Below are 25,213 nucleotides of genomic sequence, written 5' to 3'. Positions count from 1 at the left end.
GGGAACGGCAGCATACGGGGAAGCGGTTACGAGTGGATGCCACTGGACTCGCATCTGCACAGTCCTGCACAGCGTCATCTTTGGCCCTCGCTGCTTGGGTGCTGCCCGCGCCCGCCGTTGTTCAGATGTGGCTGCAATTGGTGGCTGACCCCCATCTTGACCCCCATCGGCACAGTTTTAGGCTTGGTCTAGGCTGCACGGCTTTTCTTTCAACGTGGCATTTTGTGCTGGCGAGCCTAGGGCCCTTGAGAGAGGCTGCCTAGGTACCTAGTGCGCCTGAGTGCCTCCCGCTACAGCCTGTGGCCTAGCGAGGGCTAGTGCTGGATTTCCCACCCTTGCCCTCACCACCATCACTACTACTGCCACCGTTATTGTTCAGCACCACACCACAACCACACCATCAGCCTCGGAATTGGATTCTCTGGTCCAACCACATCGCCTGATCCTCAGCTGCACCCACTGTCTCTACGGAGCTGGCCTCCGGTACCTGTTGTCCCTGACCTGACCATTCCTCCGTCGCTTAAAACACATTTCGCTGACAAAATTCTTCCGACAAGGCAACACCGCCTGAACCGAACCTGCGGCTATGGCTTCCCAGAGTCACCTGCCCTACAGCGAGCGTGCTCAAAAACACCCACATCCTCTTGTCAGGCGACTCTTTGAAATAGCCGAACGGAAAAAGACCAACGTGGTGCTGTCGGCAGACCTGACTACGACCAAGGAACTTTTGACCATCGCCGACAGTAAGTGGATTGAGCGATACTCCAGACTTCGTCTCCCACTTGCCAGATTTGTCCTGTGGGAGAGCGAAACCATTGAGAAACTGATCGAACACATTCTTACATTTGTTGTTCGTCTCATAGGTCTGGGTCCGCACATTGCCGTGCTCAAGACGCACATCGACATTGTCTCTGACTTCGGTCCTGCCACTGTGGAAGGACTGGCCCAGCTCGCCCAACGTCACGACTTTCTTCTGTTTGAAGACAGGAAGTTTGTTGATATTGGCAATACCGTCCAGAAGCAATATAGGGGGGGAGCGTTCCGGATCCACGAATGGGCCCATATCGTCAATGCCACCATCCTCCCGGGTGAGGGCATCATTCAGGCACTGGACCAGTCCATCCATGACGGTGGGATTCGTGAACGAGGCATTCTAATTCTGGCCGAAATGACCTCAAAGGGATCACTGGCAGTGGGCGAGTACACTCGAATATCGGTCGAGATTGCAAGAAAATATCCCCAAAGTGTCCTGGGCTTCGTGTCAACAAGGGAGTTATCCAGCCATTCTCCTGGCGCCACACGGGAGGAAGACTTTGTAGTGTTCACAACCGGTGTCAACATGTCCAGTAAAGGAGACACTCTGGGCCAACAATACCAGACGCCTACAACAGCAATGGAAGGCGGATCCGACTTTCTTATTGCCGGAAGAGGGATATATGCTGCGACTGATCCGGTGAGTGCAGTCCAGGAGTATCAAAAGGCCGGCTGGGAGGCATATGAGCGTCGTGTAGGCTCAGCCAGTGGATAAGCACACAAGGACCGAGTAAGCAGGTTGGGCATCAAGATGCCACCGTCGCGATAATGCACGACTCGACAGGTGCAACGTGGGCCTCTCAAATCAAAAGGGACAGCCTGTCAGGGAACGAAGTCTTGCGCTGAAATAGGTAAGGGTCCTGCAAGGGTCTGGGAGCATCACTCTTGGTACCTAATCTTGCTATGTATTACTTGGACGTGGCTGAGTGGCGACGGCCGAATCCATCAGGAGGGATGCAAGGCTATCTACCATTTCACGGCGATTATCATTAACCCTGGCATGTATCGGGCCGTTGATCGACCCCCTCGGACCCCGCTGCACCGCTATTCAGGGTATTGTTTACTTTCCGCCAGGCTCCGCCAGGCTGAGAACAGAGAAGCAAACCGAGTACTCGAAAGTTCAAGCTCGTGGGAGAGAACTGGCATCCGTGCCGGACCCTGAAGGGGTAAATGTCTGATCCAGAACCCCAGGGGTTGTGTTCTCCAACGTTGCACAAGGGTAGAGATTGCACAGCTGTACGGACTGTGAATGATTTCGCGTAGAGGGTATAAACAAATTGCTCAGGGACAAAAGCAGAAGATGGGGGTGGAGGCCTCGGAGGGGAGTGAGGGACACCCAAGGGAAATTCAGCTGCCCTGCTTGGGTGCTGCTCCATGCCTGAGCTCCATGCCTGAGCTCCATGCCTGCTCCCAGATCCCAGACCGATGGCGCTGAAAAATGACGATCCTGGCGGGCGCCCAGCGGAGCCTTGGCACTAAACTGGTTTGGGTCTTTGTTTATCCTTGGCGCCTGCAGCCCACCGCCTGGCACCTTGGACGCGTCGTGCGCCTCACACCCACGAAAAACAGCGTGTCATGGCCTTTCAATCTTCTGTCCAAAGAAATGAACCGAAACTCGTCCACGACAGATCTTGCGATTTGACCACTTACGACGCGCTCTCAGTGCCTTTGGCTGCAACTCTCTTACTTGCCTACCATCAACCCCCCAATTGGCACGACTTCCTTCCCCAGTCACCAGTCCTGTTCGCCACAAACAATATTCGTCATCAGCGCCTGCTTTCCCTGGCGCTGCGCACGCGATCGCTTCGAGACCTCGAACCCTGAGAGGATAGATACACCACCACTTGCCACCCGACCTCCCCGGCGACCCGAGGATCAGCGTGCATCCTTCTCCTTCTGCCTACGCCAAATAGTCAGCATTCAACTCTTGCCGACCCCCTCTGGCCTGCCTTCACTCCACCTCCTCATCCTCTGACACTTTGTCCTCCGTCCATATCGCATTGACAGACAGCTGCAGCCTCTCGAGTCCTTCTCCGATCTTGTCCTACCACCCTCACTTTGCCCTTAGCATCGCCATTTCAGCAGAAGTCTGCTAGGCATTGCTCTCCGAGACAGACCGTTATCACCCATTTTCGTGGCTGCGTCTGGATTTCCTCTGTCTTCTCGGCCCTCCGCCGGCACCCGACACCTCCTTCTCTAGCCTCATGCCACTCCTCGCGCGTTGACAATGCGAGATCTCCAGTAGACCCGTTCAGATCTGTCAACGATCCCCGCAGCAACTATCCTACAGGAAAGAGTTTGGGTCAAAAGGAGTCCTGTCCCATCGGAATCTTCAGGTTCATGGCAGACTGTTCGGTAGAGGATCGATTGAGTGTGCTGCGTTGAAACAGAGTGACTTTGGGCCCAGCCATGATGGCCACATACTCTCCTCACCGTGAGGAGCACTCACCAAAGAGTGCCTTCTCACGCTTCGACCCCCATTCTGCCATTCGCGAGATACGCCGATCGTTGTCTCGCTCACCCTCCAAAGGTTCGGAGTTTCGTCAACAGTCACTACGATCCCCAGGTCCTGGCACTTTACCTTTCTCACCTTCTCCACTGTCACCATCGAGAAACGTGACATCTGAGAATTTTCTACACCTGAGTGGTATGCCTTCTCATCCAAATCGAAGTGCTTCAGCTTCGCGTTTTGCGCGTCCGCCCCTTCGTCGAACAAATCAATCTCAAGGGGTGTCTCGCCTCCGAACCTCACCTAGGAGTCCTACGAAGCGTGTGCTGGTGGATTCGGGCGATAGCGGGAATTCGTCTCCCATGCCGCTTCGCAAGAGAAGTTCAGCAGAGGCAGAGCGCGAACTGGCATTGAAAACCCTGACCGCTGGGGAGGAAAAGGAGAACGACAAGTCTACAAACGAACCACTCAGCTGGAAGAGTGTTCATACTCGACAGGAGAAAAGACGAAGTGGCGGGATGTTAATCGCAGCGGTTGCTCCTCTAAGCCCCATGAAAAGATCGGACGGTCCCAGATCCGACGAAACGCCAGGTTGTGAGAGTCCTTCGGCCAAGAGGAGAAGTCTTCACGGACCAGGCCTCGATTTCAGCATATTTGAGTCCGATAGCCTGGAGAGTGGAATGTTTGGTGACAAACGAGCGCAAGATGACAACGATTGGTTTGTGAGTAACTCGTTCTTGTCATCATCTCGATTTTCAACAATCCCAAAGCGGTCGTCGTCTTTGAGGAAGTCGACTATTCAGCAAAGACAGATCGATCGGTCAAGCAATTTGAAATCCCACCATGTCATGGAGGCGGACAAGTCATGGTTAGACTTCACCGCGGCAGCAAACCCCAAAAAGGAGATGCGAATGTCTCTGGATAACCAGATGGACTCATTCCCACGCGATAGTCCTTTTCCAAGTTCAGGACACCTCTTGAGCGCTTCAATCCATCCCATCTCTGCCAGCCAGAATGGCTCATCCTATCAGCCTCGACATCCCCTTTCTCGGACCATGACCCAGTCATCGTCTCAGCCTGACGAGCAAGACGATTCACCTACCCATGAACCTATGCACCGCCCCAACAGACCTCGTTCTCATGATTTCTCGAAATCTTTGCCAGTCGGCTCGTCTAGGCCAGTTCCATCACCTGAAGACAATGGCTTCTCCTCCCAGGCTTCTTTCGCCACCCCAGGCAACTACAAAGCTGCTAAGCCCTTGCCAGCGGCATTCATGTCGACTGGTCTCATCTCCAAGAAGAACCGAAATGTGGAAGATCCTAACGCTGGCCTACCGAAAGCCCATATGCCAGATACTCCCTGCAAGAAACAGCCCGCCATCTTCCAGAATGAGGAGAAATTTGCACCAGCCAAAAGTGCTGTCAATAGAATCTCTCGACAGTCTTTCGGGGTCCCCCCAAGTCCACTCGAAGTGAGCCATGGTCCTTCCAAGGTCTCAGCGTTTCCGTTCTCTAAGAGTGTCGGCATCTTCGGACCTCGACCTAGTCGACACAATTTGCTTCGGGATGGAGGTTTTGCATCCATCGACCCCGAAGACAAAACGATCGGTCGTTCTCCGTTAAGTCGCGCGAATAGTCAGTCAACGGACTCTGACTATCCCCCTACCCCCACCAAACACCTGACAGAGCCTCATGATCGGAGCTCAGTTTCTCCATCGCCACACCAATCAGCCTTGTCCGTCAACCAAGCTGTTGCTCCTCCTGCCCATTTAAGTCGTTTGTCAAGCAGTAAGTTGTCTCCTATTGTGGCATCGCCAGGATGCGTCGACCTGGACAGTGACAGCGCGATGGAAGATTCCCCATCCGCCAACCTGAGACCAAAGTCGACGCTGAATGCCGTCACCCTGCCGGATCCTTCTTCTGCCCAAGGTCAAGCTTCGAAAGGTCTCAGATATTCTCTTTCCACGAGGAGGACACTCTCGATTCCGACCATGCAACCCCCTGCTTTGGAACGTGCTAAAAGAATATCTGTGCCACCAGTAAGCCCAAGAATTGAAAAAACGGAGCGTGGATCACCTCACACCCCTCTCGACAGCTTCTTCCCTCCTGATCCAAGCGGCCTGACAATTTCGGGGCGCGCCGAACGTCCGCCAACGAGGCAGAACAATATGGCACCTATCATTCCAGCAACGCCGACTGGGCCACGAGAGTACTTTACAAATTTCTCCAACCGCCCAAGCTTGAACCTTGCATCATCAGATGCAACAAATGTCGACAGTAGCTTGACGTCGAGGTTTGAAAAGGTTGACCTGATTGGCTCCGGAGAGTTTTCGCAAGTCTATCGGGTTTCGCAACCACCTGAGACATCCCCGTTCCATAAGATCTATTCTGTGTCCACCAGCCGTCCATCCTCGAGAAGTTCTGTCCCTGAAAAAATTTGGGCCGTCAAAAGATCCCGGAATCCTTACACTGGTGCCCGAGACCGTCAGAGGAAAATTCACGAGGTGGACGTGCTCAAAGCCTTGGGCCATTCAGATCACATTGTGACTTTCGTCGACAGTTGGGAGGAAAATGGCCATCTTTACATCCAAACAGAATTTTGCGAAGAAGGTACCCTTGACGTTTTCCTTGCCCAAGTCGGCCTGAAAGCGAGGTTAGACGATTTCCGCATCTGGAAGATCCTTCTTGAACTGGCAATGGTAAGTCTAAGCCCTTTAATGCTCTCGTCCAGGCTGACAGCCGCTAGGGTTTGAAGCACATACATGACTCAGGGTTTATCCATCTAGACCTCAAGCCGGCAAACGTCCTCATTACATTCGAGGGCGTCCTCAAGATTGCTGACTTCGGCATGGCAACACGATGGCCGGCAAAGGCGGGCATCGAAGGCGAAGGGGATCGCGAATATATCGGACCAGAGATCCTGATGGGCCGATACGATAAACCTGCTGACATATTTGCACTCGGTCTGATCATGCTGGAGACGGCTGGAAACGTCGAACTACCAGACAATGGCGTATCCTGGCAGAAGCTGCGAAATGGGGACATGAGCGATGTTCCGAGTCTGACATGGAGTTCTGGGACCAGCGGGATTTTGAGGGATGCGTCTGGTAATCCCGTGTCCAGGGGAAACTCCTTTGGATTTCGGCCGGACAGCGAGCACCACGACGTGGAAGTGATGGACGGCGATGGTTTCGAGGCGGCTGCGACCGGGCCTCACCAGAGGACGCCAAGATTCGAACGGAGCGGCGAACTCGTCGATCCGCCTCAGTTTATGGTAGATCCCTCTCACGAACAAGCTCTCGACAGAGTTGTGCGCTGGATGATATCTCCAGACCCAAGCGACCGTCCTCTTGCCGGCGAGGTGCTCAACACTGAAGGCGTACGGTGGGCAGAAACGAGGCGGCGAGCAGGAGCGACTGTCTTTGAAGGCAACTGGGGACCTGCCGACGAGGTCCTTGCTGAAGACGCGGAAATGATCGATGTCTAAAGTCATCTATCTAGCCAGGTGATTTGAACTCCTGGATAACCAACCACAATTCGTTTTGGACACGCGAGGGGCGACGAGGGAGGCTATTTGACGCAAAGGAAGCATTGTTTCTGGTGGATTTCCGTCCCTTTTTCAAATGATCGAAACGACATCCCAGCAATTACCACAACATGTTATGGTTTAGAGACCAGTTTCCGATCGTTTTTGTACACCAGAGCAGGCAAGCAGGATTTTGTTGGTATCGGTCAACTATGGTTTGGTTGATTTGGTTGGTTTGGTCATCTGACACGAGGTTTGATTTCGACTATTGACAACGACATGGAAGACATGTCCAATCACGAGCATTCGGCAGGGAGAGAACGATTAGCCCATGGCACGGGGGAAAGAAATGACCAAGAATTCTCTTCAAATACTTTTTTGGGTTTTGGGAAAGATACGATAATTCACTCGGGAGGGAGGCCCGATGGTTGCCCGAAGCACAGACAGATGGCAGACAAGTCGAGGATATCGAATGGGACGACAGCCCACGTGCTGCCTTGCTTGAAAGGCCAACAGTCCCTGAAGACTAGACCAGACTCATTGGGAGGAAGCAATGTGAAAGGCGAAAATTAGATAGCTAGAGCTGCAGTATGTCCTCCGAAGTATACTACTACTGCCAGCATCTCGGGAATGAAAAGAATGAATGATGACATGACCTTCAAAAAGGGGGGGGAAGAAAAAAGAGCTTTCTTTCCCTTGTTGTTCCCCTTGCTGCTTCGCTTTCTCCGGTACCTAGGTACCTAATTAAATAGGGGCCTGAGGAGCTCATTTCAGCACCGTCTGAAGAGCAATGAGATGCGGGATTCCCTTCCAGGATATCAATGCATTAATAACTCGACTGTATTGCCCGACCGATGAGACGGACGCCCAACGACTAATTCAAAGCAGGCACGAGTTTGTGAACAAAAAAAAAGGCAACAGCTACGCCACCCTTGGACTATCATTTACAATGTCAGCGCGGCCCCTGGCCCCTGGCCCCCGGCCTCAACCCTTCGTCTCGTCTGTGGTGTGGCTCAAGATCTTCCTCCGCTCGTCGGATTTCAGGTGTCCGTTGACGTTGACGTCCTTGGGCATTTGCACCATCCAATTCGGCGGGGTCATACCGGTTTGTTCCTGGATCGTACTGAGCAGAGGGGGCAGGGACTGCATAATGTTCTTGATGGGCGCGATGCCTTCTCCCATCCCGCCGGTGGCGTCGCCATTGCCCGTGTTCCAGACGGTGATCTTGGGCTGGAGACCTTGAATGGCCTTTGCGTTGGCCATGGCGAGCTTCTCGTAGGTATTCTCCTTCAGCATCATGTATTGGAGGAGACCTTGGGGTCCGCCGAATGCGTCGGCCAGGTCCCGGTACGCTTGCGCCTGTGCCTTTGTGGCCTCGGCCTCACGCATCTTGGCGTGGTACATTGCGTCGGCTTCTTTCATTTGGCGTTCCACGCTGGCTTGGATTTGACGCTGCTGCTTGAACAGCTGGGCATCGGCATCCTGCTTCTCCGCGTACGCCTTGGCATCGGCTTGCTTGGACGCACGGTAGAGGTCGGCATCGGCCTCTTGCTGTGTTGTTTCCTTTGAGATCTGGGCACGGACGAGGTCCTTGGCACGAAGACGCTCAAGCTCCGTGGCCGCCTTCTTCGTCTCAACCTCTTTCTGCAGTTCAGCATCGCGAGCTTCTGCGGCTCTCCGAGCTTGGATTTGATTGATCTGAATGGTCATGTCCAGTTCCGTCTGTCGGTTCGTGAGCTCGGCGTCTGCTTGTGCCTTGTCGGCTGTGGTTGTTGTGTCAGCGTTTGCCACGTTCAGGCGGAGTATTCATCTCACCTCTCCTCTTGGTCTCGAGCACAGCAGTCTCTGCTTCAATCTTGGAAATTTCCTGCTTCGTGTGACCACGTTTCCCGGCCTCGCCGATTTCACCTCGCATGCGAGCTTCAGCGACATCGATACGCGCTTGGTTAGACGCCCCTTCGTGGGCTTTGCGGGAGAGAAAGGCAAAGTATTCAGAGCCCGGAGTGTCTTGAAGTTCCTTGACGTTGGCATTGTAGATTCGGAGACCAAACTGGTCCAATTCGTTCTGGACGTTCTCAATAACCTGCAACTCCAGTTAGTGCCGTGTCTCGTGCTCGTCACTCGCGATGGATACCTTCTGCTTGAAGACCTGTCGCTCCTTGAAAATCTCCTCCATGGTCATGCTTGAGACGATGACACGGGTTTCACCTTCAATGATGCCCTTGACAATGTCTTGAACATGGCCTCTCTGGGTGGGCACAATGGCCTGGCCAGGCTTCCTGCCTGCGGAAGGGGTGCCATCTGGGTTCCCGCTGAGGAGCAAGGCATACTTCTTGAGAGCTTCAGGCTTGTTATCTGGGCCAATGGTGAAGACGGCAGGCAGGGCGAATTGGAGCTTCTCAATGGTCATGGCCTGCAGGTTGAGGGAGAAGTCGAAGGGCGAGACGGAGATCCGAGCGACGCGCTGCCATGGGTAGACAAGGGCTTTCTTGACAATCCGTACATCGTCGACGCCAGCGCCGGTGACGACGAGGTACTCGTTGGCGTTCGAGATGTGATACCACATTCCGGGCATAAACGGTAGAGTGGTGCTGGGTGAACTATCGGATCAGTAAAATGTGCAAGCTGATAAGATGAGTTGGTATGAATATCGAGCTGCCGGGACGATGTTAATGAGAGGAGGAGAAGGTTGGTGTCACAAGAAATGCAAGCAAGTGATACAAGAAGTTTGTCACAGTTGGCTTTGTTTGACGAGGGTGAGAAGAGGGAAAAAAGCAGATAGACCGAGGGTAGGTGAAGATTGGAATAAATACTGGGACTCCCCTCCTAGAAACAGCAGGTCTTCACAGCCTGGGTAGGCGTTTGCCAATCCATTGTACTCAAGGATACTAGTAGCGTCAAGGATGTATCTTGGTACACAGCACGGGAACCGACGGGTCTGCTGTACAGCCCGGCTCTTGTTTTGTGACTTGGGACTGGGATCGTCGTAAAGTCCATTGCATGTGGAGCTACGAGGCAGAGCGCGGTCGTCACGAGGACAAGAATGAGAGAATTCCTCTTGTACAGGGTTTTGAGATGGACTTGGCTCAAGGTTGGATCCGAATACGGCGGAGAGGAGTTCAAGGCAGACCCGATGACCGTCAGATGGTACGTTAGTTCCTAGGTAGGTAAGTTAGTTATGATATAGGTGGTGGCACAGCTTTGATTGGGCGCAGGCACTGCAGTCAGCATCCCGTCAAAGACGAAACAATTACTAGTAGTTACATACCTAGTAGTTTGTTGCACTACAGATTTTACTGTGAACAAGGGAAATTGTTACCCACGCCGAGGCTTTTCTTCTCCCACACGCCCTCCACCTTGCACCTTGCACCTTGCACCTTGGAGTCTGCCTCAGTCGCCTGATTACAACGACTTGCTCCTTCGTCAACTTCCGGCCCCCCTTGCATTCTGGATCCCCTTGGAAGCCACACTACCACTAGCCTGGTCACTAGCTCTTCTTGCCCTTCTAGAAGCCCAACTGCCATGTAACCTAGACACCTAGCCGATGCGTTCTCATACAAACGGGGCAACTCTTGACTTTTTCCACTCGTGATATATCCGCGAACCAGCACTCACCGGTTAAAGTCGGCACTGCAGGTGGGCAGATAGCATGGCATGGCATTTACTTCCTGAGCGGAACCATTTGCCTTTGCGACAGTGACGATCAGGCTGACCCGGCACGTTAGCAGGTCCCTCATACCACCGGGTTCCATCTCCTCATCCTGCTGCTCTCACACACGCCCTACGACAGGACAAGGCCGAGCATACCCATATCCTACGACCCTCGTCTTCTTGACGCAGTGCCCCCTTCTAGACATGTCCAAACCGCCCTTTGACCTAGATCCCACCGATCGCATCCCGACTTATGAGGAGGCCGTCGCAGTCTCAACTAAAGCAGCAGCAGCAGCATCATCATCATCCCCGGGCTCAAGACAGCGAACGGCGTCGAGCAGCACCTCGTCGATCCGCCAACAACGTACTCGACGGATCTACGAGTTGGTCGTAGAATCTCTCATACCGTGTTTTGCAACTCATGTCTCCAACCTGTGCAACCATCTTACCATTATTGTCGTCCCAGCGGACAACAATCTGCGGGCAACAAGGACTCTGACCGAACAGAATGTTGTTTCTCCTTCGTTACCGAGTCACCAGACCACTGGGGTCGTCATTACCCTTTCAGGAACAGAGAACCACTCCTCCTTCTGGACGCAGCAAGCAGTGGTTGAGGAACTGGATCTTTTGCTGCGGAGGGAGCTTTCCAATCCGTCCGCGTCTGCGGCAGAGAGTGAGACACAATCTGAAAGCCTGAACGAGAAATCTCAACCTCCTCAATCACAACTTCCACCACCACCACAGTTCCAAGTCCAGCCGGCACCGGAAACTCAACTACCACCCCGTCCCACCAAGTCATCATGGTTCAAACGTGCCTTTGCTCTTCCCGGGCCAGACCACGATCCCACAGGTGAGACAGGCAAATGGAATCTTGGATGGCGCAGTCCCGAGCAGTCCTCTGAATCGAGCATCGGAGACAGTAGTAATTCAACGTCGAAAAGACGCGAGGGGAGCAACAGGACACTCCAGACAGATGAGGTGGCTGTGCAAACCAGATTACACGATGTGAGTTTTCGGACAGAAAACGACATGGGGCTTTTGGAGACGACCACGGTCAAGTGCATCTGGATAGAAATCGAGGTTGGCCTATAGCATCGTCCATAAGCGATATCATTAGTAGACCCAACGAGAAAACCGTATGTCTGGCCTCCAGCAGTAGTAGATTCGTCATCTGAGCTTCTCATTCTTTTTTTTGGCAGACACGTTTTAAATGTTTGACCTCAAAGCCGTTAGCTGAGGAAAGCCCCGTCCGCTGTCGGCCAGTCACGGCACAAACACAGTCCTCTCCTTCTTGGCCGCCCACGCCGCGTCTGCTTCCTCCAGTTTCCTCACCTTCAAGCCCATGTCGGGCAACGCGGCCACAGCTGCAAGCAACGACGGCACCTCCTTCTCGTAATGCGGCAGCGCCCACGAGCCCGGGCCCGCCCCGCGAAGAGTGAGATTCTTACTCCGCAAGATCGCGCCAGGCAGTGCGATCTCGTCGCCGGCAACAGTGCCAATTTGGACAAACTGCGTGGGGACGGTGGATTTGAGTTGGGCGAAAAGGGTGGCAACCGCGGGACCATAGAGATAGTCCAGGATCAAGTCGACGTCGGTCAGGGATGAGAAATCCGTTTGACTGGGGTCGTTGGCCAGGACGATACGTTCGTCCAGATCGGCAATCGAAGCCATCTCCTTTGCATTCCTGGCCACACCAATGATCTTGCCAGCACCTTTGCTCCGCGCAAAGTGTACCGCCACTTTGGCACTGATCGCCGTGACCCCGACGATGACGACCGTGAAGCCCTTTGGCAATGGTGGGTCGACACGAGCGGCAAACGCCATCCAGCTCGACATGCCCGGATTCATCAGTCCAGCGATCGCAACGGGGTCTGCACCTTCAGGAAGTGGCGATACAGCGACCTTCGGCACAGTGATGTATTCGGCAAACCCGCCGCCGGTTGCGATGCTGTTGAAATACACGCGTTGACCATCGGGGGTCTCGCCGACGCCGTCGACACCTGGGATGTAAGGGGTGGCTACGTTTTTGACACTGTAATGGGTGCCTGCGGCTTGACCACGGACGAGTTGATGAAGGCCACTCGCGAGGATCTTGAGAGTGACAGTATCGGCGGACGAAGGTGCAGGATCAGGATGGGATGAGGTGAATTGAGGGGCAGAGCCCCAGGAAGAAACTGTGATGGCACGCATGTTCTACTTGGGATGCTGGAGACTTGATGTAGATTTGAGCTCTTGTTGATGGTTTCGTGTTCGTAGCTCGGCGTAATAAGAATAGACGGAGATGAGGGTTGAGTTGAGGGGAAAGAAGCCAAAGAGACAGGAGATATTGATACTTATACCATTGATTTTGTCCAGCTGTACTAATTATATCCCGAGAAGTTCGTTCAAACCGCCATTGAAAGAGTTGGACGCATACAACTTACGGCGACGTGAGTAAAAGGCATCTTAGGTAACTTTGAGCAATCTTATCAAGCGAGAAGGAATCATAGGCCAGTTTGGTGCAAGCCGCTAGAAACGGAAAGCCCTCTTCCACGTGCAGATTGGCGGGCTGCTGAATATTCCGCTGTCAACTTTGTCATCAACCGTTACACCAAAGGGAGAAGAAGCGTCCGGCGCGCACACCGACCCGTGGCTGGCCGTGAATGGTGTTTGATGACGCGCGTACAGTACCTTGAGAGGCGAGGCCAGGCAGGGGGATACAGGGCCATGGTGATAAGGAGATAACTCAGGTATGGGCATGCAAACGATGTGATAGTAACGAGGAGTTGGGGAGTTTCGAAGGTGCACGGAGAAGTTTGTAGACGAGTCCGAGACTCTTGTCGCTTGTCGCTTGGGTTCCTGCCAAGTCAGTGCCAAGTCGATGCCAAGGAGAGCCTAGACCCTTGACGTCATTGTGCCTCTTGCCTTAGACGTGCTCGGCTCGACGTCTCTTGGCCGTGTGGCCTTTCCCCACATGTTCGTTCTCTGGCACTGCTGCCACTCACTGCCTACCTAGTACAGTGATCGAGTAAACAAAGCTCGTGTATACGTCGTACATCTTATAATTCTCAAAGTCACAAACTCAAAGAGTCCACCCGAAAGACGGACCGGAAATATGCCGCCCTCTCAAATCCAAATTGCAACCTCCGCCCTACAGCGGTTACTCAAGGAAGAAGCCTCCTATTACAAGGAGCAGGAGCAGCAGGAGGCCCGGATTCACAAACTGGAGAACGAGGCTAACGGAAGTGATGAGAATCATGACTATAAATTGAAACAAGAGGTGTGTTCTTTTATGCCCGCATTGCACCCATCACAGACATATCTTGGAATGAGGGCCCTTGCTGGCGCGCTCTTTTGAGGCTAATGCCCTGCACTGTCTACAACAGCGCAAAGCCCTCGAAGAAACAAAGGTAGTGATCCCGACTCTGCGTGATCGCATCACAAACGCGCGGGAGAAGCTTGAGAACCTCTTGGTGAGTTTTCAATACCTGTCGGCGCTCTACAAGTCATGGTGAGTGGCTGACAACGGCAAATATTTGATGTGGTATAGGATACAGCCACAAACGAAGCCGAACGGGACGCGGCGGTGGAAGTGCTCAAGGCGGCCAAGGAAGCCCAGAAAGATGATCCAATCGCCGGAGAAGAGAGTACTATGTCGTGATCGACAGCTCTACTTCTTGAAAGAACGCCTTGAAGACGAGCTATGGGGTTGGCTCAGAGAAGCGATCTGAAAGCGGCATTGAGAGCTAGGGTAAACCAGGACGACTGAAATGAGGCCTGGAGCATCACATTCTCCCCCACTTGACAAATGGAGGAATTCTTCCGGGTCAGCTCGGCTTGATGCCTGCTTCTTTGCTTCCAAACTCGCCAGTGCGGTGCTCATTCAGCACATGAATCTCGAACCCCGTGGATGTTGATCGACGGGCGGGGAGTCCGCAAGTCCAGGTATCCAAATATCTATCGAAAAGCTCGTTTTTCCTTCATTTCCTCGCTCACAATGGAGATTCCAGATCCTCTTTGAATTGATCGCTATTTCTCTTCAAGTCTCATTGGAGCACGAGAATCTCCCTTATCGCCTCCAGGCCCGGAGATGGGTGCCGTGTTGGTACAGGGTAGGCTTCAGCTACGAGACTGCCAGCCGATAGATAGTTCTGTGGCACCTTCGAGTCCATATCGTTCAACGTTGTATGTGCGAACATGTCAGGCGGATGCGAGACTGTCAAAGACAGCGCCTGCAAACTCCTGGCCAAATGGTCTTGCAACTTGGTTAGCTTGTGTCCATATCATCTGCAGCGTTCTCAAGAGCAGCCCCTGCAGCGTCCCTGATGCCATCTTCCCCAACAGAAGATACTCCAGTGTTGCCATGCATATCAAGGTCCTCATCTGGCCGCTGCGGCGTAGCCCCTCCTGTACTAGCGTGCCCTTCCAGCAGATTCGATCGAGGTGTCAGCCCGCCGCTTCCTCTGAGCCCAGCTGGGAAGGGGGTCGGCGCATCATCTATAGGCCTGGGTGTCCCAGCAGTAGACAATCCGTCTCTCTCCCTTTCTCCATCGTCGCCCTCTCTTTCTCTCTCTTGGTCAGCATCGTCCTTCTCGCCCTCTGGTTCTGGCTCCTTCTCATCTCTAATGACCCTTCTCAACCTTGTCCCCTCCTGCATGACTCGTTCAAACTGTTCCCTCCTCTCGCCCCAGGCGACCTTCAACTCTGCGCTCTCACGTTCTAACTCCTCGATTTCAGCCTTGAGTTTCTCGAGATTGACATGTTGCTCGGCTCTTGTGACTTTTAGCTTTTCATCTCTTGTGATCTTCTCCGCTAGCACATCATAGGTTTTCCGAACTGCTAGCGTCTTCTGCGCCTCATCAAGCTGCACTCTCAGATGTGACAGGTTCTCCCGCACGTCGTTGGCGGTTTGTTCAATCTTGAGCTTTTCTGAAGCGTAACGCTCTCGTTCACGGGTGTTTGCGGCGCGGAGGAATTCGGTGCGTGCAATAGAGGATTCAAAGGCGGCGAAGTCGAGGATTACGTCCTCGCGAAAGCGTGTCAGGGATTGGAGGAAATGCTCATGTTGGTCTACAGACAGTTCTGGCGCAGGGACGTTGTCGTCTGACGGGCTCGGTCGCGCAAGAAAAGAGTTTACAGGAGCAGTAGATGCAAGAAGGCGTTTGGAGACTCGTTTGAAGGGGCGTTCTTCAATACCTAAGAGCCGAGTCGCGTGGAGTTTGTCTGCAAGAAGGAGTCAGGGTTTTGATGCTTGTTTAACTAACAACAGACGTGCTTACCTTCCTCAGCTTGATCTAACACTGTGAAAGTCGCCATCGCTTTCTATTCCTAGGCGATTTGTAGAACTCAGTTTATCGATGCAGAAAATGGTGGTTGTTGGAATTCATCATCCACCTAGATGCCAGTGGTCGGCGCAGGTGAAGTGTGAACTGTGGAGAGGGAGATCACGAGGCTGAACTACGCTGCGTTCGGAAGCTGCAAGGCTGTGACCCGAGCGGAAGCTACGCATCTACTCCATAGTCACTTGTCCCGACTTGAACCCCACGATTCACCTCGTCCCTTTGTTACTGGGTGTCATGCACAAAGGCAACAACAGTGAAGTACTCGCCGACATGCTTTAGTCTTGATCCTTTGTCCACACACCGCATGTAGCTCTTCATCCTCTTCAACTTCCTCGAGAACGCACCTCTTCCCGCCAGCTAGCCACGCATCAGCCATCACCATGCCTGCCGACAGCCTCCTTGACATGGCCCGCCGGGCTTGCGCCCGCAATGTCCACCGGATAACCGACATCGGTGACCTTGATTATGACCTGATCCGACCCATACTTTTGAAGATCGAGAGCCCTGAGAAACTCGTAGGTCCCGTCATGCACATCCTCCCATTTCCGTCTAACCTATGCTTCCCACCCCCTGTACTTCTTCAGCCCTGTGGCCATACTGATCAACTGCTTATAGCACCAACTCGAGCTCTCGTCACCGCAAATCATCGGCCACGACGCTGAAATCTGGCTCAACTTCATCAAGCGAGACATCCCCGACTGGGACACGAAGCGCCATGAACCATCAAACCCGAAGAATTGGTACAAGGTGTACAAAAAGTTGAAAGCAGAGGCAACTAAGGACTCCTCAAATGATGAAGCCATGCTGAAAGCTGCCTTGGCCGATATTCAGAAAGGGAAGGAGCAGAACACAGCGGAGATTGCGAGCACTGCGCGCAGTGTGGGCTTATATTCGAGTAGCAATGCTCCTGGGCCCTCGCGGAAGGCCAGGATCGCATGGAACTATATCTCCGGCAAGACAGGGTCCAAGGGCGCCAGCAAAATGACCCTGCTGGAGAAGATTCGCAAGGAAGCAAGGAATGCAAAGGCTGCCAAAATGAACCGGCCGATGCACGAACTACACAAGAAGCAGACGGGTGTGGTCAAGGCGCCAGCGCAATTCGTCGAGGAAGTGAAGAAGATGAAGGTCCTACAGGCAACAGAGGCCAAGAAACATCTGAGTCCGCCGCCCAAAAGACCCGTATCGGGGGTTGGTACAACCGGGACCGTGGGGACATCGAGGCCACCGATGCATGCTCCCCCTACGCAGGCGTCGAAGCCAAAACCTCAGCCTGCTGTTGCAAATGGCGGAAAGCCGTATGATCTCACGAGCGACAGGGAATCAAGGTTACGAGCCTTGAAGTCGGGGAGACCGGTCAGCAGGGTGGTCGCAGATCCGAAAGAAAGTCAGAATACAAATGGCAGCTTGACCCTTGATTTCCTCGAAGATTCGGAGGATGATGACTCCAACCAGGGCCAGCCAAAGCGAAAACGGGATGCAGCAGACGACAATGCAGAAATGCCGCGAAAGATGCTGAAGCCCAACAATGCCCTCACTGATGAACTCCTGCCTCGATCGAGAAGTCCCATGAAGCTCTCGCCAGCCCCAGGATCTCGGCCGCAGGGGTTGCAGCCGCTCAAAAGAAAACATGAAGCACCAAATCTCTTCCACACAAGCCCCAATAAACGACCAAAACCAGTATGACGAAGTGGACGGGAGAGACTAGAACGATCATGATATACAACGCTGGAGACTTGATATTATAGAGACGAAGCACTTATTAAAGGAATGGATGTTTCAGGCCACAAATGGAAGGCTGGAAGCATAGAGAGTTGATGAGGCCACCTCAAGGGATTGATCTGTTTGGCGTTGGGAGGTTCGGACAGCTCAATGAGTACCTAGGTAGAAAATACGGCGTCCCTCCCTGGGCAGTGGGCACAGTGGATGGCGTTCTGGCAAGGGCAATTTCTCTGCGGATGATGGCACCATCTAGCATACCTGAGAGAGAGGAACCAGCCTCTTACGGCGGCAATGTCATCAACATGTCAAGTCAAGTCAACTCATGTCTTTTGTCCTTCGTTGTCATTGTTGTAGGTTTTTTTCATTCAAGTACGTTCATTAATGTTCATGTCCCCAATAGCTATCTACCTAAGGTAGGTAGGCAGTCCCGGCTCGTCATGGGGCACAGTACCGAGTACCCTGAGGTAGGTGGATTGGGATTCTAGGTTTTGGTATGGTTATGGTTATGGTTTTGGCTTCCTGCCAAAATGCCCTCGCGGTGATTGTTCGCTTGATTTCGTCCCGATGTCGAATCAAAGGCCAAAGTCAAAGCCAGGGCCATGTCATGGGCTGGTTCGTACAACCTTCACGCCGTCTGGTGATCTCTTTCGCAATCTCGCCCTCCCTTTCGTCCCCGTCGTCCATCGAGAAGGACTCTCCGTCTAGCTTCGGGAACAACCTCCGGACACCACATACCAGCAGAGCCCTTCCGCATACCCCTCGCACCTCGCACGGCCAGAGCTCGGTCACCTCCCACCTCTCAGCGCCAGGACCAAGTGTAACGTATTGCCACCTTCGAGACCGTAATCCTCGGCGGTTTTCTCGTCGGCCCTATTCCACATAAGCGCCAGAATTAGTTAGTTTTTTTTTTTAAGCAAATCTTGCACAACTACCTCGAGGGCGTATCATTCGGAGAACGGAGCCAGGCTGCGCAAGTGTGGTAGGATGCATTTGTTGGAATGCAAAGATCAATCGCCTCGTGCGTTGCGCAATTGTCCAAGCGTGTGCCGCACAAACGGGCTATCGCTTGAAAAAAAGAAACACAGAAGGGAGGAATAAGGAGCCAAAAACGTACATCTGTTTTCCACCGTAGATCAACCGCTGCTGGACGGGCGGGATGCCCTCTTTCTCTTCGACGCGCTCTTTGATCCGGTAGACCTGTTCATTTGCCACGGCACATCGTCTTGTCAGAATTTCATCATCATTTCTATACCATCCGCAATGAACAGTGTTGCCTGTGTTCCTGCCAATCTGCGGTCCCCCCTCCTTTTTGACTTCCTGAGATCGTTCTCTCTTCTTTCTCCGACTTGGCAGTCTTCCAAGCACGCGTGGGGTGGTGGAAAGGGAGGCTCCGGCAGCGAGAGGGTAGCACACCTTGTAGTCCGGTTCGATGTCCAACTCGATCTCCTTGCCCGTCAACGTCCGCACTCTGTGTTTTCCAAATCATGCCGCGTCAGCCTCGGATTCATTCACTTTCGATATGTTTTCACCAGTGCCAGTCAGGTCTCGTTGCAACACTGTTTCGGAGCAAATGCACAAAGGCGGTGAAAAGGGTACACGTGGGTATTATTACTTGATCAGCATGTTTGCGTCGTGCTCAAACCGCAGGAAGGTAGAATTCAAGGCAGCAGATGTCGGGGCAGGGTAGCAGGCTGTGTTCGGAAGTTAGGCAAGGTCTTCTATGTTGGAAGAAACGATGACTGGCGCTGCTGGCAAAAGAAAGAGATCGGTAAGAGCGAGGACCGCAGCAAGTACTTGGAGGATTGAAAGACTTGAAGTGATTGTCGTTCGTGACACCCAAAGTTCAACCAATGGAGCGCTGGATGAGGCCGCAGCCTGATGGACATCGCGGGGCTGTTGTTTACATAATCAAACCATCCATATTCTTCAGCCTTGCGATGCAAGCCATGATCACTAGGTGCCAGTTGTTCCAGTGACAAAAAGGGTGCGAAATGGAAGTAACAATTGCCACAAAATTGCATTGTAACATTGATGAGCACACAGAGGCTCTATACAACAAGAAACTCGCTTGAACGCCCGAAAGTAAAATAGCCGACGCGCACAAAACCGGGGGTATGTGTGAGAGATATAGGTACAGACCCAGCAGAGCTTCCTCCCATACCTAGGCTTGGGCCTATTCGTCCCATTCTTATACCAACAAATCCCTTTTGGCCCATCCCATCCCACAGCCCCAGTCGAAGAAAACGCCATCTCCCATTTGCCGGAAAACGGAGGGAGATTGATTCAGAGCAGCAAAAACGATCTTCCAAGCTGGGTGCCGGATTTCGTCCTGTCGTCCGCTGCTTGCGCAGAAATCTGATTCTTTTTCCATCATTGTCACTCGTACACATTATGACTAAGAAACGTATTTCGATGGGCCAATGTTTGAAAACGCATCATTGGGAGAGGGTAAATTTCAGAATCCGCGCCATGGATCCCTCGACTCATAGCTTCCTCGCGTGGAGGAGCTTGCTGCCATCATCTCGCTGTGGAGCAACGAATCCACGGGGCTAATGCTCTCTCTTCCTTGTTCTGCGCCCCAGTAGGCCATGTCCTTTCTTTTTCCTTGCCCTGATCGCATGAAATTGAAAGAAGGCCGGCCTGAGGAGGTGCCTTGCTCGTGTTCGATGAAGGCATCCATCCTCATGGTCGTCGTTTGGTTGTTATCCATGAAGGTCGGGAGGGGAGGTCGACCTGAAGCACTCGCTTCACTTCCTCTCCGACTGCTGATCACGCTTTGCATTCCCAAGCTGGGCGTATATAAGCCGCGGTCGGAGGAATACACTGCAGTGGAATGCACGCTTTGCGAATAATTCGATCCCGGTCCTGGTAGACTCGGGGTCACACCGTTTGTGGAGAAGCTCCTGAAAGAGCTGGGCGGCGCTCGAGGTGCCGTATTGCTTCGCTTTCGAGAGTGACGAGGGATCGTTGGTGGCAGAGCAGGGTCCGTCAACGGATCGTAATAGTCGCGCGTTGGGGGCCGCGAGTCTTGCACTGGCAACGATCCGTCGGTAGTAAACGATCTCGTTCCCGGGCCCGGCTTGGCAGCTCCTTTCGTCAATCTAATCGAGTCTCTAATCGGTCGTCTGCGAAGCGATCCGGCAAGTGATGGAGTTGGAGCAGACGATACTTCGTGTTCTGGGAGCGGCGGTGGTGGAGGGATGGCGGTAAGGTCGTTGACGCTGAGAGGAGAGTGTGATAGGAATGACAATGCCGTCAACCATATATAATGTCGCTCTTGAGATGTTGCTGTGAACTTCAGTGCGCGCTGAGGAGTCAAGATAAGAATGGATCTGTTGAAGTTCGGTCCAGTTACTGCCCCTTTAGGCATCGGATTGTCATCTTTGACATCGAGGACGGACTTGATCGTCACTGGTTGACAATTAGCTTCCAGGTATGCACCCTTCCTGATATCGGACTTACATTTTCGACCACTCTTGCCCATCAAGGCGGTCCCAGATGTCGGCTGCTTACTGCTCCACATGACCGCACGCTCATATGGCGCAAGCCACACCCATCGTTTGTGACGGACACCATTGTTGGTCACACTTTGAGAAATTTCCTCAACGCTCTTATTGGCATCCCAATCCGTCTTCTCGGTCACTCCGAAAGACTTTCGTCTCCTTACATATTTGTACATCCATTCCCCGACCATTGTCTGTGCAATAGAGTCTACAACCGACGTCTGCTGCATTGACAGTACGTCGGAATTCTGTTTCGTGTGACTTCGCTGTCGACTAGGCCCGGTTGCGATCGACGGTCGCGGCGCACTCGCCTCCCGTGGATTGCCGAATCGCTCAACAACGGGTGCCGGTGTTGTTGTAGGCATTTGGAAACTTGGCATCTCTGGCACAATGGATACCCTTGGTTCCAGGGGTGGTGATCGACTGCGTGACTTTCTGGCTTGCGAGTGAGGTGAGATCGCTGGTCCTGATCTCGCTTTTCGTAACATAGGTTTGGGATACTTGCTGTTCCTCGATCGTTTGGTAGGCGAAGCGTTGCTGCTGCCGGGCGAACTTCTTCCGCCTTCACTAATAGACTTGCCAACCTTGGCCGAGCTATACCGCAAGGGAACAGGGAAGGGAGGCGGATTGTTGCTTTCCAGAGATCCGGTGGTGGATTGGGAGTGTGACGACTGGTGGGCTGCTGCCCCGCTTGATATCAAGGCTGCTCTTCTCATGTTGTTAGACTTGGCAGATGGGACTCTCTTCAGTTTCAGTCCCATGTTCTGCCGTTGGGAGCCTCTGCGTGGGCTCGTCCGAGTTTGGAAGAGGATCGCCTTCATTTCCGGCGGTAAGCTGTCTTCAGACAGTCGGAGGTTCTCGAGAGCAGCTGCTTCACCTGCAGATACCGCTGCGCTCTCATTGACATCCTCCAGGCGAGAATCCTGGGAGACCATTTTACCAGATTTGAGAACAAATTTCGCGGTCGGGCGGCTAAAGATATCGTCTTCCGCGAAGGTGTCTTCTTCGATGTAGTCATCACGGTTGTCGACATCATCTTCGAATCCGGCGAAAAGACTACTTGATCTGACGGGCCGGGGCATATTTGAAGCAAAATCTCTCGTGAGAGGTCCATTGTCGTTCACAGGAGGTATCTTGGACGGTCCAGCCATAGCCGAACGCCTCGACGCAAACATGGAGGTACCGGGAGATACTCTGCTTCGCGGGATTGGAGGTGGTATGGCCCTGGAGGAAATTGGGGGCCTGTAATGGCTTGACAATGGAGCAGGTGGCATTTCGGAGGGTGGGACAATGGCTCTTATGTCGACCCGAATTTCTTCTGTCTGCATAGAAGACGACTTGTATCCTCCCAGTAAGTGATTAGCGACCTGGGTACTTGCGTTCTTGGTTCGGGGTGGTAGCACAACATTAGTTTCAGGTGTTGCAGGTCTTGACGCTGGAGGGATGATGGCAATCAGGGGAACCTTCAGATCCAAAGTCTCCTCGCTTCCTGTATGCTTGTGGCTGTATTGGTCAAAGATTGGTTGTGCAGGTTCGGTCTGGGTTCCAATGGTGGCGGTTTCGACTCTTTCCAGAGCACTTTCGGGAATGGTAGCCAGCCCTGCGTCGCGCTTGTCAGGTGTCAGGGGGGGACTGGGGATAGCTTCGACTGTCTGGCAGCCTGAAGATACCATGATAGGTCGTTGTTTTTCCCAAGCGATATCAATACTGTCTTGCGGGCTGACCGGGCTTGGGGTAACATTAACTTGTCTGGCATTTGCGATCGAAATCTCCGAGGGTCGGTGGCCATTGAGCTTGGGTCGTGGATCTGTGACCGGCCACGGAGACGAGGGTGGGGAGAATTGAATGGCGGTGTCTACATATTTGATGCTTGGTCGACGTCGGTTCCCATCCGCTGACATGGCACCTGAACGATCATGCTCGACGCTGTCATTACGTTCCATATCCTCAAAGTCGACAGGTAGACCCAAGACCTTCCTCGCTTTGATGGACAAGCTGGAGGCGGGTCGAACGTGTTCCTCGGGGAGTGCATCGGGCGAGACCCGGCCATCGTCATTGTCAAGTGCATTTAGCATATCTTCTTCCATTTCATCAAAGGCCAATTCGTCGGCCAAGTTGATCGAAATGCCATTGTGGAAACTCAAAACTGACACTCGACCTCCGTGAGTGTCGCTGTTGACCGACGTCGCACTGTGCCTCCGCCCTCTCCGAGTCATGATAGAGCCTTTGCTTGGACTATCCATTAAACTGTTGCGGCTGTGCGCACGTTCGGTGGGTGAAGCAGGTGCTGGATGCTGCTGAGCATTGGCTAGTTCACTCAGCACGACCTTTAAGCGGCCTTCAGCAATGTGAACCTTGGTTTCGAGGCCACGCTTTTCGGTGAGCCAAAGCTCCTTGTCCTTATCCCACAAGGCCTGGGTCTTCTCCGCGATTTCCTCCTGGCTCTTGGCCTTCTTCTGGCTTTGCTCGAGACGCTTTCGCAAATCAGTTACGTCGCTCAAGGCGTCGTCTCGTTCTTTGGCCAGGTCGTTGAGGGCTGACAGGGTACCTCCTTCGAGCATTTGCATTTGCCGCTTGACCGATCTGGTCTCCTTGTTGGCCTGCAAGAGGTTGTTATTAAGCACCTCGTTCTGAGATTGCGCCGCATGGAGGCTGATTTCCAACTTTTCAATGTCATTAGTGCGACTCTCGAGGTCTCGCCGTAACGACAGGATTTCGGAGACCAACGAGGCATGGAGCGTGGGCGTAAATCGTCGTGGGTCGAGAGGGGAAATGTTCTCGTCCAGAGCAGGGTTCGAGTGGGTGGAATCATTACTTCGTCTTTTGCTGGCTCGATCCTCGGGCATTGGAGGAGGCGTAGAAGAGGGCGACATGTCTTCGTACCGGCGGGAACGGAGGGATTGAGAACTGGACGGTGTTCGGTATGGAGTATCTGTAGGTGAAGGTAGCGAGTAGCTGACCTCGGGGTCCATTATTCGTCAACAGTTGCTGTACCCTCGAGAAGGCCCGGATTCAAATGCAGCCGCCGTTGGGCATACACATACTCCTGGGTCGCTTGAACGGGCTCGTCTCTGTGCTTCTGATCCCTGCAACGAATAGTGACATGAATCACTACTCAGCGAAACTTGCAGCACATGACGGGCAAAGGGCAGAAACGAATTGAATGCAACAATTGAATTCGCACAGCGGATTCGTGAGAGCTCTCAGATAAAGCAGCGATTGAGACGGCGAGATGGTCATGCAAGATTGACGAGACGACTGACAGCACAACACCAAGGCTCATGCAAGCGCGGTCAAAGCAATGGGACGGGCTGCGATAGGATTGACAGATGGACAGGAGAAAACTTGCTGATCTGGGTCCAGCCTAGTCTGAGGAATGGGGAGATCGGACGAGGACAAGGGTAACGATTGACGAGGGATTCTGCTTTGAAGCGAACAGAGTCGAAAAAGGGCCGACGAGGTCAGGCCTGATCCTCTGGTTTGGGTCGAGCGAAGCCCGCTCGACTCAAAGTGATGCTCAGGTTTTTGTTCATAGGGAAAGACTCGCCGCCGACCGTCGCGTCTGGGAGCGGAGCCACGGTCCTGCTTGGGCCTGCTGGAGCTGCTGGTGCTGCTGGAACTGATCGGCCGGCATAGGCGCAAAATTGGGCCACGAATTGATTGGACATGAGAGCATGAATCGCGGGAAAATCATTGTTCAGGGGCATCACTGGGCGCAGGCGAGGATGCCTTTCTGACCACTGTGACCAGGGACTACAGGGTGGAGTTTGGCAAAGTGAAAAGAGAAAAAGGCTGCCCGTACAAGTTAAGGGCATGAGGCTCGAGCTCGGGGGGAGCGGGCGCGGGGCTAGCCACCGACCAGGGCTGCAGCCATAGCCCATGGCCAAGGGCCCAATAGGACGGGGGCATCCGCCTTAGCCCGAAAGGAACCACGCAGCTTTAACGATGGTCGTTGAAGAGCTGGGGTGCCCCACGACGGTGGCCAAGCTGCTGTCGACGCAGGTACCTAGGTATGGGATTCTGTAGGACAAAGGTACCCGAGAAACACGTATGGTATTTTCTGTGGTGTTCCTTGAATGCATACAATTTTCTCTTCCATAGACTCGTCAGTGAGTGTGCGAAATACTGGGTGAGACTTGCTTGACCCTCATGGTAAGATCGGGGTTCCAGGCTTCAGGCCACTGCAGGTCCGATGGAGCTAATAGGCCCCAGAAGCCCTGGTCTAACGAGT

The 25,213-nt window shown here is 53.3% G+C and overlaps 9 protein-coding genes across 9 annotated transcripts; 5 read left to right on the top strand and 4 right to left on the bottom strand.

Moving 5' to 3' along the window:
• Positions 1 to 586: 586 nt before the first annotated feature.
• Positions 587 to 1,528, top strand: Z520_11183 (uncharacterized protein; the record flags this gene model as incomplete). Its single annotated transcript, XM_016781672.1, has 1 exon — positions 587 to 1,528. The coding sequence occupies one exon, from the start codon at positions 587 to 589 to the stop codon at positions 1,526 to 1,528; it is 942 nt and encodes a 313-aa protein (XP_016627249.1).
• A 2,096-nt stretch (positions 1,529 to 3,624) lies between these two features.
• Z520_11182 (uncharacterized protein) lies at positions 3,625 to 6,749 on the top strand (the record flags this gene model as incomplete). The annotated part of the gene is made up of 2 exons (XM_016781671.1): positions 3,625 to 5,961; positions 6,009 to 6,749. 2 exons carry the CDS (start codon positions 3,625 to 3,627, stop codon positions 6,747 to 6,749), a joined length of 3,078 nt encoding a protein of 1,025 aa, XP_016627248.1.
• Positions 6,750 to 7,772: 1,023 nt separating this feature from the next.
• Z520_11181 (uncharacterized protein) lies at positions 7,773 to 9,363 on the bottom strand (the record flags this gene model as incomplete). The annotated part of the gene is made up of 3 exons (XM_016781670.1): positions 7,773 to 8,551; positions 8,604 to 8,871; positions 8,923 to 9,363. 3 exons carry the CDS (start codon positions 9,361 to 9,363, stop codon positions 7,773 to 7,775), a joined length of 1,488 nt encoding a protein of 495 aa, XP_016627247.1.
• Positions 9,364 to 10,643: 1,280 nt separating this feature from the next.
• On the top strand, positions 10,644 to 11,531 carry Z520_11180 (uncharacterized protein; the record flags this gene model as incomplete). The annotated part of the gene is made up of 1 exon (XM_016781669.1): positions 10,644 to 11,531. One exon carries the CDS (start codon positions 10,644 to 10,646, stop codon positions 11,529 to 11,531), a length of 888 nt encoding a protein of 295 aa, XP_016627246.1.
• A 171-nt stretch (positions 11,532 to 11,702) lies between these two features.
• Z520_11179 (uncharacterized protein) lies at positions 11,703 to 12,629 on the bottom strand (the record flags this gene model as incomplete). The annotated part of the gene is made up of 1 exon (XM_016781668.1): positions 11,703 to 12,629. One exon carries the CDS (start codon positions 12,627 to 12,629, stop codon positions 11,703 to 11,705), a length of 927 nt encoding a protein of 308 aa, XP_016627245.1.
• A 904-nt stretch (positions 12,630 to 13,533) lies between these two features.
• Positions 13,534 to 14,079, top strand: Z520_11178 (uncharacterized protein; the record flags this gene model as incomplete). Its single annotated transcript, XM_016781667.1, has 3 exons — positions 13,534 to 13,698; positions 13,805 to 13,891; positions 13,969 to 14,079. The coding sequence occupies 3 exons, from the start codon at positions 13,534 to 13,536 to the stop codon at positions 14,077 to 14,079; spliced, it is 363 nt and encodes a 120-aa protein (XP_016627244.1).
• A 606-nt stretch (positions 14,080 to 14,685) lies between these two features.
• On the bottom strand, positions 14,686 to 15,734 carry Z520_11177 (uncharacterized protein; the record flags this gene model as incomplete). The annotated part of the gene is made up of 2 exons (XM_016781666.1): positions 14,686 to 15,641; positions 15,698 to 15,734. 2 exons carry the CDS (start codon positions 15,732 to 15,734, stop codon positions 14,686 to 14,688), a joined length of 993 nt encoding a protein of 330 aa, XP_016627243.1.
• Positions 15,735 to 16,140: 406 nt separating this feature from the next.
• Positions 16,141 to 17,443, top strand: Z520_11176 (uncharacterized protein; the record flags this gene model as incomplete). Its single annotated transcript, XM_016781665.1, has 2 exons — positions 16,141 to 16,275; positions 16,376 to 17,443. The coding sequence occupies 2 exons, from the start codon at positions 16,141 to 16,143 to the stop codon at positions 17,441 to 17,443; spliced, it is 1,203 nt and encodes a 400-aa protein (XP_016627242.1).
• Positions 17,444 to 19,934: 2,491 nt separating this feature from the next.
• Z520_11175 (uncharacterized protein) lies at positions 19,935 to 23,954 on the bottom strand (the record flags this gene model as incomplete). Its single annotated transcript, XM_016781664.1, has 2 exons — positions 19,935 to 20,890; positions 20,942 to 23,954. 2 exons carry the CDS (start codon positions 23,952 to 23,954, stop codon positions 19,935 to 19,937), a joined length of 3,969 nt encoding a protein of 1,322 aa, XP_016627241.1.
• Positions 23,955 to 25,213: the final 1,259 nt, after the last annotated feature.

Source organism: Fonsecaea multimorphosa (assembly GCF_000836435.1).
Source record: "Fonsecaea multimorphosa CBS 102226 unplaced genomic scaffold supercont1.36, whole genome shotgun sequence".
NCBI classification, from domain to species: domain Eukaryota; kingdom Fungi; phylum Ascomycota; class Eurotiomycetes; order Chaetothyriales; family Herpotrichiellaceae; genus Fonsecaea; species Fonsecaea multimorphosa.
The sequence above is the reverse complement of the archived record's forward strand: the minus strand, read 5'-3'. Positions and strand labels throughout refer to the sequence as shown.